The sequence below is a fragment of the Alternaria arborescens genome (genome assembly GCF_004154835.1).
Source record: "Alternaria arborescens strain FERA 675 chromosome Unknown contig_72, whole genome shotgun sequence".
Taxonomy (NCBI): Eukaryota; Fungi; Ascomycota; class Dothideomycetes; order Pleosporales; family Pleosporaceae; genus Alternaria; species Alternaria arborescens.
The window spans coordinates 18,344-34,389 of record NW_021167927.1 but is presented as its reverse complement, the minus strand read 5'-3'; the positions used below and the strand labels follow the sequence as shown (position 1 = coordinate 34,389).

The window sequence follows — 16,046 nt, the reverse complement described above, 5'->3', positions numbered from 1 at the left end:
ATGCACATTATGTTTATAAATTCTTGGTCTTTCGGGAGAAGAGAGATAAGAACATGGGCATGTTCTTATATGCTTTTGAGGACGGAAACATGTATGCTTTCTTTATAGCTTTCGGCAGCACAGAAATCGAAAGGGCTTTTCGTCGATTTTATGTTAACAAAGAAGCGACTGTAGATGAGAAGGTAGCCTTCACCAAAGGTGGGATTTTATAGTTTTCTAGGCTGGCGGAAGCAACCCATGGAAACCATTCTCGAGGGATTACAAGCAAATATGACATTATGCCATTGTTTTGTCTGGGAATGCAACGTGGTGAAATGATAGTTGTGAACAGGTTGCTGAGGCCGCGAAAAGTCCATGGCTGATTTGATTTGCCGTTTTGGAGTTGACATCGACGTGTAAGCTTTGTAATTCCAGAAGAGCAGGATAGTCCATGTTCTTTTCTATCGCTCCTTTCCAGGCGGACATGGGTTGCGATCGCGGACATTTCGGCCAAAAACTGAACGTTTTGATAACTTCCGACTGGCAAAGAACATGCATAGCATTTAGACTGTTTTTGGAGCTTTACAATGTAGAGGTCGAGACGGGAAGGAGTGAGAAAAGGCAGAAGAGCGATGATTTTATATCTACCAGGATGCACGCTAGGCCGAAAGCTGTCTCAAGCAATGATCTTTTCGAGAATAGATGCATGGGATGTGTTGCCGGTAAGGTATCGCTGTATGGGAGCAAGGCCGAGAGGGAAGTGACTGCACATGGTCCCTTTCACTTTCCTTTCGAAACGAACTAAAGGGTTAGAACAAGGCAATTGAAAAGATCTGAAAGCTCACCATGGGATCACCACTCAGCTCAATCGACTAGAGGGATGTGGCAACAATATTTTGTGTGAAAAGACAAATTTATACCCATGTGAGTTGGTAGCCCGTCTGGTATCGCTTTCAAGCTTTACAGAATATGAAGAGAGTGTTGAAGAACGTCAGTTCGCGTAATCAAGCCTACCAACAGCCTAAAGAAAGGATGTGAATACACTGGATCGACCACCATCTTGTCCGCAGCTACCTCTGGCTACCAATCACTCCTTCTCGTACCTGAATACCATTTCCTGCCAACAAAGACAGACAAATGGAGCAACCCACATCTATCGCGGTACCAAGTCTCCGTCCAAACAGACCCATACAGCTGGGATGGAAACTCGCGTAAGTCGCGGTCAATGTGATAGCCCTAGAGATTAACGTGAACACGCGGGTACATGCGTCGCTTGTGTTGTCTACTTGGGTACATCCAGGGATCAACGAACCAATCACCACCCGACCAACAGCCACGAGCAAACACATGTCGATTCGAGTAGTCAGGAACAGCGACTGCGACCGCTTCCGCGGGCCAAATCCATGCGCTTTTACATGACGGTCGTGTGTCACAACGCCTATGCGATGCAACGGGCTGCGGAAGAAGTGCCAACCGGGTTGCGCGCCTGTTGACCGTTGAGCGTTACAGCATGGTGGTCGTCATGGACAAGTCGATCGGTGCTGCCAAGCGGCGATTTGAGCGCTTTATTGTCTGAAACGAACGCATGTGCCTGGAACTTTGCGGGACAGAGCTTAGAAGGAACAGCAGAAAATGGTAGGTGAGTCGATCACACGCGCAATGCCAGTATTGCGCCCAAGATTACGGCAGAGGAATGACGAGTGCACGGTATTCCACAGTGCGTCGTCAACAGGAGGAGCATTTGAGACAAAGGCTCCGACCAATAAGACGAATCTGGCCGGATGTAACCTTGTATTGTGTAGACCCGGGTGAATGGTTCTTACCGTGGTCAAGGACTACAAGAGGTCAGTGCGAGGGTATGGAGCAAAGCTGTAGCCGTTGATGCATAAAGGCTTGCAGCTCTCTCGCTGCACGACAGTCGCCATTATGCTTGGTTCGCGGCAGCTGCGGTATTTGTTAGTGGCCGATGTCAGCACCACAATAACTGTCGTACATGCGGCTGGTGTAGCGAGTTGCGGTGTGCATGGTGAAGTGGAACGGGAGTGGTGGGGAGGAGCACGGAGGAGTGCGATGAGGGGCGCTATTCATGTCGCCTGGCTGCAGGCTGCAATGCGGGGCACAAGGTTTCGAGGGAAATGCCCCTCTTCCTTGTAGCATACCATGCATCTGGGAAACGTAAACAGATGTCGAAGATGAGATGGTACGCCCGGGGTTTTGGGGTTCTGCAAATTCGCGCAAATATGGCCAAGGGACACGAAGGTCCGCTTTGTTGGCGAGGCTGGAGAGATGTCATGAAGACGGCTTACCAAGCATTTGTATGAAGCTGTGCGGGACAGGACCGAGGTGCAGCAGCGCTTGATGAAATTAGCTTGGAACTCGAAGATAGTAACTGCCGGCGCATGTTTCGGCGGACCTCGGGACGGTGGAAGGTTGAAGTGGTGACAAACTGGATCATGGAATGATGGGTGTGCAAAGTACAGTGGCGTCACGGTGCTTTGGGGGGGATGACGAAAACCAGTCAGAGGGTAGACGAAGGAGATGTCATGTTCTGGATCGGGTACATGTCTGAAGAGGAAATTTGTGGTAACCATACGTCAGCGCAAGTGCAAGGCAAGTTCAAGTGTCGATAGTTTAGACTGGTCACGCTCCACTATGAGGTATGCCATCATTCCAGCTCTGGGAACCGCTTTTGTCGTCAAAACGATCAAACGAGGGAAGGCATGTTGTGCAGAGTGGAATTAGTGAATAGCTAAGCATGTGCCGTTTCTTAACACAATTAGGCAAGGCTTCTTCGCCGATGGCCCGCACCCGAGTGAGATTCCAGCGGTCAACTGGCGACGACTGGCGTACATGATGTTTATGAAAATCGCGCAAGCCAGGCCTGTTGCAGAAAAACGTACACTTGGACGAGGCAGTGCACGATTACCCATGGATTACCCCTCGCACACGTGAATATTAGACCTGCCAGGCCTCGTTGTGAGAAGGTTGAGCGTCGTAGTCCCCAAGCCTGCCCAGCTCGCTGTTGCGCTGCAAGTTCGCGGATACCGGCCACGCTGCCCTCGCCCAAGCCAACGACATCATCTGCCGCCGATCCACAGATTGCTCGGCACTCGTGCACAGCCACTCTACTGTGGCTCTCGGATCCCGTGGTGGGAAGCAATTTGAAGAGGGCGTTGGACCTCGAGTTGCGACGGCGTTTGTCAGCGCTGAATACGCCTCTCTGTCTTTCACGTTGCACACACCTGCCCAAAATTGTCCGTTGACTGATTTCGTCCGCGCCGGCGACTCTTGCCTCGACAGTCACCGTGTTCTTGCAGCATAAATCCAACCACGCGCGCCTTCCGAACCTCATCTCCACCACCCGTCGACGACGCAGATACGCCGTTTTGACCGCCGTACAATAACACACCCTGGGCTCCTTGCCCGCGAGACACCTGCGTCTCCAAAAATCCCATAGACGGTACTCCATAAAAACGACCCACACAGCATCCTAGCCGCGCCGGCCAAAAGAGCAGCCAAAACCAGGGAACATGGCGGCGCCTACCACGAACCACCCACCCAGCACAGCGGTCAAATCCGCTGCCTCTCCGTCTGCTTCCGCCTCGACTGCCTCTTCAGTCCACTCGCAGCCCGATACCATACCCGCCCTTCCCCAGCCCGTCGTCAACCACTCTGGCGCCAGCAGCGTGCAAGCCGCCGCCGAAGCGCTGCTGAAGCCCAAGAAGCCCACCATGACGTCGCGCCTCAGCAGCATGATGGGCATCAAAACCTCGCACCTCGACAAGAACGGCGAGGTCAAGCCCACCAACGGCAACGGCACCTCGCCCAACGGCCGACCCCAGCCTGTGCGCCAGGGCTCAGTCACAAGGAAAGACGGCCCCGCTGCGCCCTACAAGCGCTTTTGGCTCACCGAAGATGGCAACCACGAGCACGTTCTCAAGGCTGCGAAGCGTCAGGAGAAACTTTCCGACATGTTCCAGAGTCTGATGCTCGGCAAGAAAAAGGGCGACAATGCCGAGGAACAGCCGCTGAGTCTCATGTCAAATTGGGTCGACGTCATGCGCAACGAGAAGGAGAAGCTCGCCGAGCAGAAGAACGCCGTCAACGCCCTCCCACAGACGCTGGTCCAGAAGTACGGCAAGTGCCAAGAGGTGGTCGGACGGGGAGCCTTTGGCATCGTCCGCGTCGCACACAAGCAGGACCCCAAGGACTCGAAACGAGAGCAGCTCTACGCCGTCAAGGAGTTCAAGCAAAGACCTGGCGAGTCGGCGAAACGGTACCAGAAGCGCCTCACCTCCGAGTTCTGCATATCCTCTTCGATGCAACACCCAAATGTCATCACCACGCTCGACCTGCTCCAGGACGAAAAGGGCACATACTGCGAGGTCATGGAGTACTGCTCTGGGGGTGATTTGTACACGCTCGTTCTCGCAGCTGGCCAGCTCGAGGTAGCCGAGGCAGACTGCTTCTTCAAGCAGCTGATGCGCGGTGTGGAGTACATGCACGAAATGGGCGTGGCACATCGAGATCTCAAGCCTGAGAACCTGCTCCTCACCACGCACGGGTCCATCAAAATTACAGACTTTGGCAACGGCGAGTGCTTCCGCATGGCCTGGGAGAAGGAGGCGCACATGACGGCTGGTCTTTGTGGCTCAGCTCCCTACATTGCCCCAGAAGAGTACGTTGACAAGGAGTTTGATCCCCGTGCTGTTGACGTTTGGGCGTGTGGTATCATCTACATGGCCATGAGGACGGGTCGTCACCTTTGGCGTGTCGCTCAAAAGGGCGAAGACGAGTTCTTTGACCGCTATCTTGAGGACCGCAAAGAGGAAGAGGGTTATCGACCCATTGAGGTTTTGCGAAGAGTGAGTTCAAATCTGCCCTTGTTTAGATACAACACTGACAATTCTCAGCGACAATGTCGTAACGTCATCTACTCGATCCTCGATCCTATACCTGCCCGTCGCCTCACCGCGCACCAGGTGCTCGCCTCTGAATGGGTGTCCGAGGCCAAAGTCTGCCGCGCAGGCAACGAAGGCTTCTAGGCCGGTCCTTCGTATTCTTAGCCTTTGACTCTTCCGCCATATGTCTGGGATGTTTGCGTTCGTTTCTTGACTTGGATTTCTCTTTTTTTTTTGGACATACCCCCTTTTACGCCCCGATGCCAACCAGCATAGCGGGATTTTGGGCATCGGCAACTTCTTCTTGCACTCTCGTATGGCGTTTTCTCCTCTCGGCATCAACGGACCACCATAACGATACACATGAGTACTAGATGACGACGGCGTAAGACGTTGGAGAGTGATGGTGGTTTGGATGACATGTATGGCTTGGGTGGCTTGGATTGAGTGTAGACCTTCGCTCGCTTGTTAATGGGTACTGGCGGACTGTATCATGGCTGCAGTTGGGAGGGGCGGCCGGTTATGAAATTCTATACGAACAGCACGCATTTTTGTATATGAGCGTGCCGCGTGCCACGCTATTGAGCCATGATCCTTCGTACATTTATTTTTCAACCATGCATGAAGGCTCAGACCGTACATCTAGGTGTACATGAATTGAAGACTCTGTCGCTACACTGAAGAACGAGTACATGTCAAAAAGCCACGAGTCAAGCATCATAGCTATCCTTCCCTATCTCTTGGCAACGTCATCGCTTAGACGACAGATGCGCCTCGCGATTCCACTAGGGCAAGCGGTGAAACAACCAAACGTGTCTTGACGAACGAACACCCGTTCACGCGCCTGCCAACCCCAGTCACTTCCTCCTGACTACCCCATGTTTCTTCTCGACAACACTGGGCAGCTCGAAGAAATGCAACCAAGCAATGCGCACGACTGGCACTCCGCTCCGTAACTGGACTCTTCTCCTGCTGCTATGCAGCGTCTCCGCGTCCGCCCTCGCTGAGGCAGCGAATGACGCAGCGAACGGCGAATCGAGCGCTACTGCACATGAAGGTGCCACGCCGCAGCATACATCCACTCCCGCGTCTTCGCCCACGTATTCGCCGTCACCGTCGTCCGTTCGGAGGTATACCAGCAGCGGAAGCACATGCCCATACCGCACAATAAACTACATCACGCACACGCTCCCACAGCAATGCGCAAAGACGAGCTGGTCGGCGCCAGGCGAGGCAATCGCGACCGCTGGCACAGGTGCTGAGGAAGGAGCCATAGCTGGTCTACAGACTCCCACGCCCGCGGCAGGAAACGGTTCCGAGGGCAACACAGGAGTGGACAACGGGGCTACTTCAGTAGCGACGCCTGAGGTCGACTCGACTGCTGCAACTACGAATGCTGCAAGCACCGCCGAACCGGAGCTCGACTTGGAGGCAGACTCACCTTTCGACAATGCCAACTTCCTTTCCTTTGAGGAATGGAAGAAGAGGAACTTGGCGGCTGTCGGTCAGTCGCCTGAAAACGTCGGCCAGGGACGAGCAGCAGGCACGAACCAACCTGCTAGGCGACGACCCGTCAACGTAAACGCCCTCGACTCGCTTGGCGATGAAGGCGAGATATCCATCGACTTTAGTGGATTTGGGTCTCCAGAGGACGAAAATGTAGCAAACAGTATCCAGCACGGCAAGCAGAGCGCTGGAGCCTCAAAAGCCGCGGACGGGGAAGGCAAGGTCGCACCAAGTTCTTGGGCGCTGAGCAAAGACGCAGGCAAGACGTGCAAGGAGCGCTTCAACTTTGCCTCGTTTGACTGCGCAGCGACGGTATTGAAGACGAACAAGCAGGCCAAGAGCTCCTCTTCTATCCTTGTGGAGAACAAGGACAGCTACATGTTGAATATATGTTCGGCAGACAACAAGTTTCTTATCGTAGAGCTCTGCGACGATATCCTCGTCGACACCATTGTCCTCGCAAACTACGAGTTCTTCTCCTCCATGTTTCGCCATTTCAGAGTCAGCGTCTCTGATCGGTATCCGGTGAAATTGGAAAAGTGGCGTACGCTGGGTACGTTTGAAGCGCGTAATTCGAGGGACATTCAGCCGTTTCTGATTACGGAGCCGCAGATTTGGGCGAGGTATCTGAGGGTAGAGTTTCTGACGCAGTTTGGAAATGAGTACTATTGTCCTCTCAGTGTGTTGAGGGTGCATGGTACGACGATGATGGAGCAGTTTAGACAGGAAGAGGAGGAGGCAAGGGGTATTGATGACGACGACGATCTCGAGGCAGATGGCGTCGAGGTTAAGAAGCCGGCTGCGGACAGCGGTCCTTTGTCACCAGAGGAGATACCGATTGAAGCAGCAAAGGATTTTGGCATCGACGACGCCAACGAGGACGTCTCTTCGGAGGCTAATTCGGGGCCGTCGTCGTCTGAAAGCTCTCCTGCGCCAACGGTCACAGCAGAGCCGGCGGACGAATCGCCTCAGAATCAGCCCGTGCCAGAGTCGACGACTACATCACCTCTATCTGGGCCGAGCGCCTACGGAGCCGGGAGCGAGAACATCACAGCTTACGGAGAGCCGAAATCATCCGATACCCCTCCACCAAAACCGACAGATGGCACGTCGCAGACCGAGAGCTCTTCATCCGACGCCTCCACGAACAACTCCTCAGACTCCGTATCTCGCGTTGACACCGCTACAGCGCCAATAGACAACGCCACCGCTTCGTCTTCAGGTACTCCAGCAGCCAAAGCATCAAGCAACAGCACCGTTGCTAGTCCGCCTTCGCAGGGCCGCGGCTCCTCCACCCAGCCCAATGCGCCTGCGCCTTCGACCCAAGAATCCTTTTTCAAATCGATCCACAAGCGCCTTCAATACCTCGAGGCTAATAGCACGCTCTCGCTCCAATACATCGAAGAGCAGTCCCGCGCTCTCCGCGATGCCTTTGTCAAGGTGGAAAAAAGGCAACTGGCCAAGACGGAGAAGTTTCTAGATCACCTCAACAGCACGGTCATGTTGGAGCTGAAGAGCTTTAGGAACATGTACGATCAGCTCTGGCAGAGTACAGTCATCGAGCTGGAGAGTATGAAGGAGAGGCAGCAGAGTGAGATGGGGGAGATTGGTACGAGGTTGACTTTATTGGCGGATGAACTTGTTTGGCAGAAGAGAATGGCCGTTGTGCAAAGTACGCTGCTTCTTCTCTGTCTGGGCTTGGTGCTGTTTGTTCGCAGTGGGACACTGGGTGGTGGTGGTGGTGGCGGCGGTGGCAACGACATGCCCATTGTACAGCAGCTCGGCAGCAAGTATAGCAGTTTCTTCGAGTCGAGCCCGCCGCGCAGAATGTCCGAGGCGGAGGGCATGAGCAGGCAGCGCAGGACGTTTCGGAACATGTGGCGCAGTGGTGAGGCAAGTGGGCATTTGAGCGATCATCATGATCACCGGAGGGATAGCGATGGTGGCGTCGGGCGTGGTAGGGACGGTAGTGATACGGAGACGGAGGGACTGCGTAGTCCGGTTCGGATTCAGTATAGTCCGCCTACGCCTACGAGTCCTGCGTCGCCGGATATACACGCTTCTCGACATCTCCACCGTCATCGTAGGGAAGATGCGGAGGGAGAACCGTCTTCTAGTCCCCCGTCGTTTCATTCTATTCGCGCAAATGGCATCCATGCCAACTCAGCCCGGGTCAATGACGTCGACGATGATGATGACCAGAATGAACCGGAAACACCAATAACAACAACTACTACTACTACAGCAGAAGACCAAGCCACCAGAATTCAGGTCCTGGAAACTCAATCTGGTCCCGCAACGCCAAATGGAACAAGGGATTCACGACCGAGTTGGGAAGAAGTGGAACGAGCGGTCGATTTGTTGAAGGCGGAGGAGGAGGAACAACAACAGCAGCAAAATCAACAGCAGCAAAATCAACAGCAGCAAAATCAACAGCAACAGCAGCAGCAGCAGCAGCAAGGGCAGAAGAATCATGCCTTTGCTCCGTCGCCGCCGAATTCGCCGGGTGGGTCGCCGGGGAAGAAAAAGAGGAGGAAGAGGGAGAAGGGTGGGGGGAAGGCGGTGGCGGAGATGAAGAGTCCGCTTAGACGTAGTTATAGTAGTTTTGATAGGGGGTGTGGGGAGTGAGTAGGGGGGGTTGGGGGGTTGTGGTAGGGCGTTTTCGGGGTGGTAGGGCTGTGGGATGTATTGCGTATAGCGTTAGCAAGAGCGTCGTGGTTTACGGATATGGCAACCATGAACATCTTCAATTTTCCACCGCAAAATCTTGGGCGTCATTGAATCTCCGTGTAGTCTTCGTATCAAAACTGCTTCTAAACTGAGCGATTTGATAAAAGCTGTAGATTGCGGTTTCAATCTTTGTCCTCCTGATACTATCCTACATCTCCCTCTACATCTTGTTCGCACCGCACTATCTCCCATTCGAGTGATTTCTGTTATCGTTCTCAAGACAGGAATGTGCTCTTTACTACTCAACTTGTCTGCCGTCTTTCATGTCTGCAAACACGACTCCCCCTAGGCGCCTTCACATGGACCCTTTCACGCATATTGTTGATCCTCTTTCCCAATCCGGTAGGTTTGTGCAGGAGTGTCGATTACAGTACGCTCTTGCGATGGGCGCGCAGGGCGACCATGGCGACTACGGTTGCTAGAGCTACCGTGGCGATCAGGAAAACTGGGGCGAGGATGGCGACCATGGCGAATATGGCGAATCGAGCGAACGGGGCGCACAGCGCGAGTATGGCTGCCGGCGCTGTGAGGGGACGTCCGTGGCGAAAAGGGCCCTGGCTGTGATCGACACTTTTACGGGACTTTCCTGATCGGGAAGTGTTCTATCTGAACTATCGGTCACGGTGCTTTCTCTAACACTACAACGTGTCTTTGGATTATTGCAAACATGGAGTATGCCCTATTCTTCTAACAGATAGTTGGCCTTGTGATGCTAGTTCCCAAGAGGTACCTTGGTAGGTTCTGATTAATGTACACAATGTAGTTCCTGGGGGGTTTTTTGTTCACTCTCTACTATGACCTCGGCTTCTATGACTTGCTCATCGATCTACAATGAAGCAAAAGAAGCGCTGGTCAGATATCGTCAAATGACGCAGTCCCGATAAAGCCGTCGTTTGCTTTGGTGTTTCCAACCAGCCTACTACCCGTCTAAAACTTCGCGATTTCCTTCGTCCCTTCACTCCACGTAACTTTCGTCCTTTTCAGACGTGATGTATCTTCATGAGGCGAATTTCGACTCAAGTGAGGATTATAGCAATTCTCATCATCCTACCCACACCTGCTGCTTGCTGAGACATTGGAATCTTTGTCATGCAAGTTCCAAAGGTGTGGATTGCGGGATCTTTGATAACGCTGCAACATGTTGCCTGAAAGTCTGTGGGGCCAAATCAATCCCTTGTCCACGCTAAGCATGCAGTGCAGCTACAATGGCACGGTTGACATCAGCTTCAATCTCAACGTCGGCTTTACTTCTTCCTTTCGAGTTTACCAGCGAACACATAGGTGCCCGCGCACCTCTCGAGCTTGTCTGCTCCGCACACGCCATCTTGCTCGAATGTTGGAGGTGCATCAGTCCGAGCAGGTCGGTTGTCAGTATCGTAGTTGCCACCCCCGCCATGCGCCTGTTGCAGCGTCAAGGCAATGACAGCTTCCGGCTTGTCTATCGTGTTGACGAGCAGATACCGCCTTACGCGATCCTTTCGCAAACCTGGGGAAATGAAGAGGACGAAGTTACCTTCAAAGACGTGGTTGATGGAACATACAAAAAGAGAAAAGGTTATCGGAAACTCCAGTTTTGTGCGAAACAGGCTGCTGAAGATGGTCTAGACTTCTTCTGGATAGACACATGTTGTATCGATAAATCTAGCAGCGCAGAGCTTCAGGAAGCTATTGGCTCCATGTTTCGTTGGTACAAGGATTCGGCAAAATGCTACGTATATCTTACGGATGTGTCGACGAAGTTCTTTGACTACCTGGATCAATTCCCAGAGAGCAAGTGGTTTACTAGGGGATGGACACTTCAGGAACTCCTTGCGCCAAAGGACGTTGAGTTCTATACTGCAGAAGCGATCTCGATCGGACGAAAGTCAGAGCTGGTTCATACGATCGCTGATACCACTGGCATTTCTACGGAAGCTCTACAGGGCACACCACTATCGCACTTTAGCATCGACCAAAGGATGAAGTGGGCAGAGGGACGGAAGACAACCCGCCAAGAAGATCTGGCCTATTCACTGCTAGGTATATTTGACATACAAATGTCGCCCTTCTATGGAGAAGGCAGGGAAAAAGCTTTCGAGCGACTGAAGAAAAAGATAAGAAAGTCTCAAGGAACTGTTGGCTCAGTGACCCAGGAACCAGAACTTGTCGCACTTCGGTCTCACCACTTCGAATTCGTCTCGCATAGCCCCACAATGCTGCACGAGACGGACGCTCAATACAGCCTCCTAATGTGCAATGACTCTAACGAGATCGGAAAGCCAGATCTATGTGCAGTGAAGAGAGGTGGTACCAACTTTCGAAACCTCGAAGTCAACCTCCTCTACGGAGCTTACAACTACCAAAACTTCGCCCTTCGAATCGCGACACCGAATTTTACACTATTGCGTGAGAATTGGATCATGACTGAACAATCCAGTGCAGGACCAATGGATTTCTTCCTCGCAGATTGGAGCGGTGATGGTACGTTAGATCTCGTAATGATCAAGAAGTTCTTCACTAGTACATCGAGTACTGAGGTTCGAACATTTTCTGGAACCGACAAGTGCCGAAAAATCTTATTTCAAGGCGGTACAAAACTCGAGGAAACAGATGACACATGGGCTTTTGGCATGGGAAAATGGGGTCAGGGCAAAAGACCGGACTTGATTGCCATCAAAAAGTCCAACACGGCAAGCAAGACCACTGAAGTGTACATTTTGGATGGGGATGATCACTTCAGAACCGTCAAACTGCACACTCAGACTGCCTTGCATGAGACGGATTTAATAGTTTCTAAATTAGCTATGTTAGCTTGGGAAATAGTCTTGGCAAAAGTTCGGCACCTGCTTGGGTTCGGCACTCGCTTGTGGAGTACATTACTAAAGACTTAAATGTTGAGATAAATTTTAATAGAAATATACTGCTTAAAGTGATAATACACCTGCTATAAACATATACTATATAATTTTGATGGTATACTCCCGGAGTCCGTCATAAACCTCGTACATCGACTCACTTAGTCCCCTTGAAGGCCCTAGAATTGTCTTGTGGTCGCTTGGCTCCTCAGCGGTGAACATGCCCAGTCGAAAGAACTCTCCTCTTGCACGACAGGTTGGGGAAAGGATTAGGCCGTGGAGCCAAAACAAACCATAGACCTCATCTTCGTCAGATCGGATCGGCATGAGGTACACATCGCTATAAAGATTGAGACCGTCGCCGATTTTGATGCAGAATTCTCCGGGTGACTCTTGGACCAGAGAACACCATCCCTTCTTCCTGGTTGGCCTTTGCCAAGTCTCACTCATGTCAGGATGAAAATTCAGTTCTACGACAGTGGAGTCAATTACCCACTGTCGATGCGTAATACTGAAGTCCCCATTTGAGACAGAGGCTCTCTTTAAAGGCCCCTTGACTCTTATGTATTCTTCAGCAACCTGCATAGGGCCAATGGGAATGGAAAGAATAGTTTGTGTTTCAACAAGTGAGGCATGTAAGACCTCATCCTCATTGCCATAGATATTCCTTGTAGCATCGAAAAAGTCGACAGGTGCATCAAGAGAAGCCCAAGACCATGAAGGCGCCCTAGACTCAACGGGCAAGCCGGTGATTTCGCATTCGTGCGACACTTTCCACAAGAGCTGTCGTGGCAAGGAGTTCTTCCATAAACCGGCCAGGTACTCGTCTTGAAGCAGAGTCTGAAACCTTACGGCTAGGCCAGATATTGCAATGAGTTTGTCACTTTTGTGAGTCAAACCCCCTCGAGAATAAATTTGGACAATGTCTTTCCAGAGTCCGTAGAAGTGCTCATTTCTGAGCGGTGTGTTCGGCTCCCTGTCTACGGGAATAGAGTACTTTGTTGGTGGAACGTACATGGAATGATGGAAGCCCGCCGGAAAAACCTCATTTGCAGTCATCGACGGACATTCCCAAAAGATCTGAGTAGTCCCAAAGTGTAAGACTCTTGGGGAGAGTATGCGTTCTTGAACTACCCAACACCGGCGGTTTAGAGGAGAGTCCTCAATCTCGTTGTCCCAGATTTTGCTGCAAAGATAGTAATGCCCCTTCCGTGGTGTATTGAGAATAGGCCAAGGCTGATCCCAATTGGCGAACACTTTGTATGGCAAGAGAAAATTCGGATTCCTGGCACGGAAAAACCCCATGCGTCCATCGGAAACACTCGTCGCGGCGATGTTCAGGATGGCGTTTTGGTAGTAAGTGCCCATTTGCTCGGCCTCGCGTCTCCAATCTTCATCGAAGTCCTGCACAATGCACAATGAATCGATCCAAACATACTTGAACCCCAGCTTACGAGTAACGAATATGGCATCCAAGAAGGTTTTAGGGAGAAGGTCTAGTGGCAGTCCCCGTTTGAGGATCTGGATGTTCTTGGTCGAGAGTGAAAATATCGGGTATTTGCCCCAGCAGTGACTCAATGTTACGTATTCTGCATTATGCGGTATATCTCCTCTTTCACAGAGCCTCGGCCAGTCACCTGATGCAGGCTCACCACAGTTAACAAGTCTTGTGGGAATTTGGTATGCATCGGGGAAGCCCTTTTTGCAATTCTGATGCTTCCCACTACGGCATTGGTTCAGCCAGTTGCGAGCGACTTCCAGGCAGGCTTCCTGTTCTGTGCTGGAAGAAAATGGGGCTTCGCTCAGAGTGGGCTCAATATCTACAAGAATTAGCGCGCGTATCACTGCGAATAAATGACTTCTACGCACCACTAGCTCTGAGAAGCTCTAACTTTAAAACCTCCTTCCAACCTGTCAACGTTGATTCTTTGTCCTCATAGCCAAATGTGAGGTATTCGTTACCCCAGTCCACTGTTCCAAGCCTGTAACAGAGCCTCCTGGGAAGAAGAACGTTGTCAGAATCGTTCACTGAGTCTGTCTTCAAGGAAGCCTGTTGCTTATTGATCTCTTGCAAAAGTAGCGTGCAGATATAACATCCTAAATCTTTCGCGATTTGGAGTTCGCTTTCACTCTCATAATGAGTGTATGTTGGTTTTCCTAGATCCTCGACATCGCAATCGGTCTGGAAAATGCAATGGCAAGTATTGCAAAGGCTGCGACTCATAGGAGAATGGCTCCTGTTCAGATCATGAACGTTTCGGGCTGTTCTTGTCAAAGGTAAGCGTGAGAAGTCCTGATCCCGACCGACGAGTGTGATGTGTTGATGAGGAGGTTGAGGAGTCCGTAACCCTATCACTGTCTCCTGGTCGAACTTGTATTCTCTTTCCACTTTCCTCGATTTCTTCTTTCTTCTTTCTGCCTGTTTACCCATGATATGAGATGTCTTTGTATGGAGGCATCTTCGCCTCAGAAAGAAGTAAGCGAAAGTAGCGATTGTAGTTGGCGCTAGCAGAGGAGCACGTAAAAATTGAAGATAGCACAGAACACCTTGCTTTACAATGTTGTCTGCGCGGAGGTAGGGAGTTGTGAGTTTGATGGACAGTACGGTGTGTTAACTTCGTCTATTGATGGTTGTTGCCTGGACATAGCCACCTCCACTAAGCTATGCTGCCGAGGTTGTGGCGTTCCCTGGCTCGGCCATGATTCGTGCTCAATCCTTTCCATGACACGAGCAGAACATCAATTTCCTACTGTGAAACATGTAAATCTCTTCTGTGATAACGCATTCTATCACCGAGAGCGACAAACCACCAAAAGCGTCAGAATCTCTTACCATTATCAACATTATTTTACGAATCGTCGTTTCCATCACTATCAAATAATAGGCCTGCGTACGTTATTCTTACATCTGGTCCTAGAGGCTCTTCTGTATCCTTCTGCATGTTCAAGCGTTTGCACCTAGCCTCCCTACAGTTTCTACATCGCCGTAGAGTTAGTTAAGCTGTGATGGGCTGGAGCCTAGTTAGTGAATCCTCGATGATATCTCGGTCTACTCGTAGAATCTGGGTGCTACCTCGAACATCTGGATTCTCCGCGGACCGCCTGAACGACGTTCAGACGACAGCTGCAGGACCTAGAGGCTGCCTCGTGCACCTAGACCTTACCGGCCCAATTGTTACCTAGGTAACTAGCTTGTATATGGTCAGCTACGTAGCTTAGGAGCTTAGCTCTCTATCAAATTCAACCTTAGTATACCTGTGCGATAGCTCCTCGAGCGTAGCCTCTTACAGTATGCAAACTTATACTATTAGCATACTACGCTAGCTAGAAGAATTAATCTATAGTTTTATAACTAGACTTTATCTAAATATTTGTAAGTGCCTAAGAGCGAGTTATATCTTTAATACAGCGTGTGTCAGGCCTAGCTGATGATATATACTACCCTGCACCATGATCAGTAGTTCACTGATCATACGTACCTTTTTGGTTGCATAGCGTAGTAGTGCAGGGCTGCGTTCTGACAGCGTGTCTATAGGTTAATTAGAAGATAATAGAAGTTGTTAACTAAAGCCTAGCTGACAGGACACTTATGTTCTGCTAGCGCAAAAGTCGCAAGTTGATAAAGACCGTTATCTTTAGTAAGAACCTTTTTAACAGTTATCTGTGCAGCTATTAGCGTGAAAGGGACTTCCTTTCGGCTTAATTTTATCTTAAGAATAAAACACTCTTTGCTTCTTCGCAGTCCTGACATTTCTATCCTAACATGTTAGTGTCGAACTAAATGATATGGAGACGTAGCATCTTACGAAGTTATCTTTCACGCTAGGAATCGCAGTGCACTCAGCTCACAGTAGAGGCTGAGTTCCAAGTGTTTCCGGTCAACACATGGGCTTACTATTGGTTAAATCCCTGCCGTCGCTCATGCACACAACCACTTGTGGAAGGACCACGACCGCTCGTCCGCGCTAAAAGTTGCAGTGCATATGTCATCGCGCCTGGGCATATTCGGTTAAATCACCATTTGAGGTAGACTCTCATGGCCACTCTACATCTGTCAATTCAGCCTTGCCTATCTACCGTTGCCCCTCTGGCTGCT

General features: G+C 51.0%; 5 protein-coding genes across 5 annotated transcripts; 3 read left to right on the top strand and 2 right to left on the bottom strand.

Annotated features, from left to right (window-relative positions):
• Positions 1–3,509: 3,509 nt before the first annotated feature.
• AA0111_g12266 (Serine/threonine-protein kinase) lies at positions 3,510–5,024 on the top strand (the record flags this gene model as incomplete). Its single annotated transcript, XM_028646225.1, has 2 exons — positions 3,510–4,844; positions 4,893–5,024. The coding sequence occupies 2 exons, from the start codon at positions 3,510–3,512 to the stop codon at positions 5,022–5,024; spliced, it is 1,467 nt and encodes a 488-aa protein (XP_028500141.1).
• A 783-nt stretch (positions 5,025–5,807) lies between these two features.
• Positions 5,808–9,014, top strand: AA0111_g12265 (hypothetical protein; the record flags this gene model as incomplete). The annotated part of the gene is made up of 1 exon (XM_028646224.1): positions 5,808–9,014. One exon carries the CDS (start codon positions 5,808–5,810, stop codon positions 9,012–9,014), a length of 3,207 nt encoding a protein of 1,068 aa, XP_028500140.1.
• A 467-nt stretch (positions 9,015–9,481) lies between these two features.
• AA0111_g12264 (hypothetical protein) lies at positions 9,482–9,583 on the bottom strand (the record flags this gene model as incomplete). The annotated part of the gene is made up of 1 exon (XM_028646223.1): positions 9,482–9,583. The coding sequence occupies one exon, from the start codon at positions 9,581–9,583 to the stop codon at positions 9,482–9,484; it is 102 nt and encodes a 33-aa protein (XP_028500147.1).
• A 738-nt stretch (positions 9,584–10,321) lies between these two features.
• AA0111_g12263 (hypothetical protein) lies at positions 10,322–11,986 on the top strand (the record flags this gene model as incomplete). The annotated part of the gene is made up of 1 exon (XM_028646222.1): positions 10,322–11,986. One exon carries the CDS (start codon positions 10,322–10,324, stop codon positions 11,984–11,986), a length of 1,665 nt encoding a protein of 554 aa, XP_028500146.1.
• A 66-nt stretch (positions 11,987–12,052) lies between these two features.
• AA0111_g12262 (hypothetical protein) lies at positions 12,053–14,381 on the bottom strand (the record flags this gene model as incomplete). Its single annotated transcript, XM_028646221.1, has 2 exons — positions 12,053–13,770; positions 13,820–14,381. The coding sequence occupies 2 exons, from the start codon at positions 14,379–14,381 to the stop codon at positions 12,053–12,055; spliced, it is 2,280 nt and encodes a 759-aa protein (XP_028500145.1).
• Between the last annotated feature and the right edge of the window lie 1,665 nt (positions 14,382–16,046).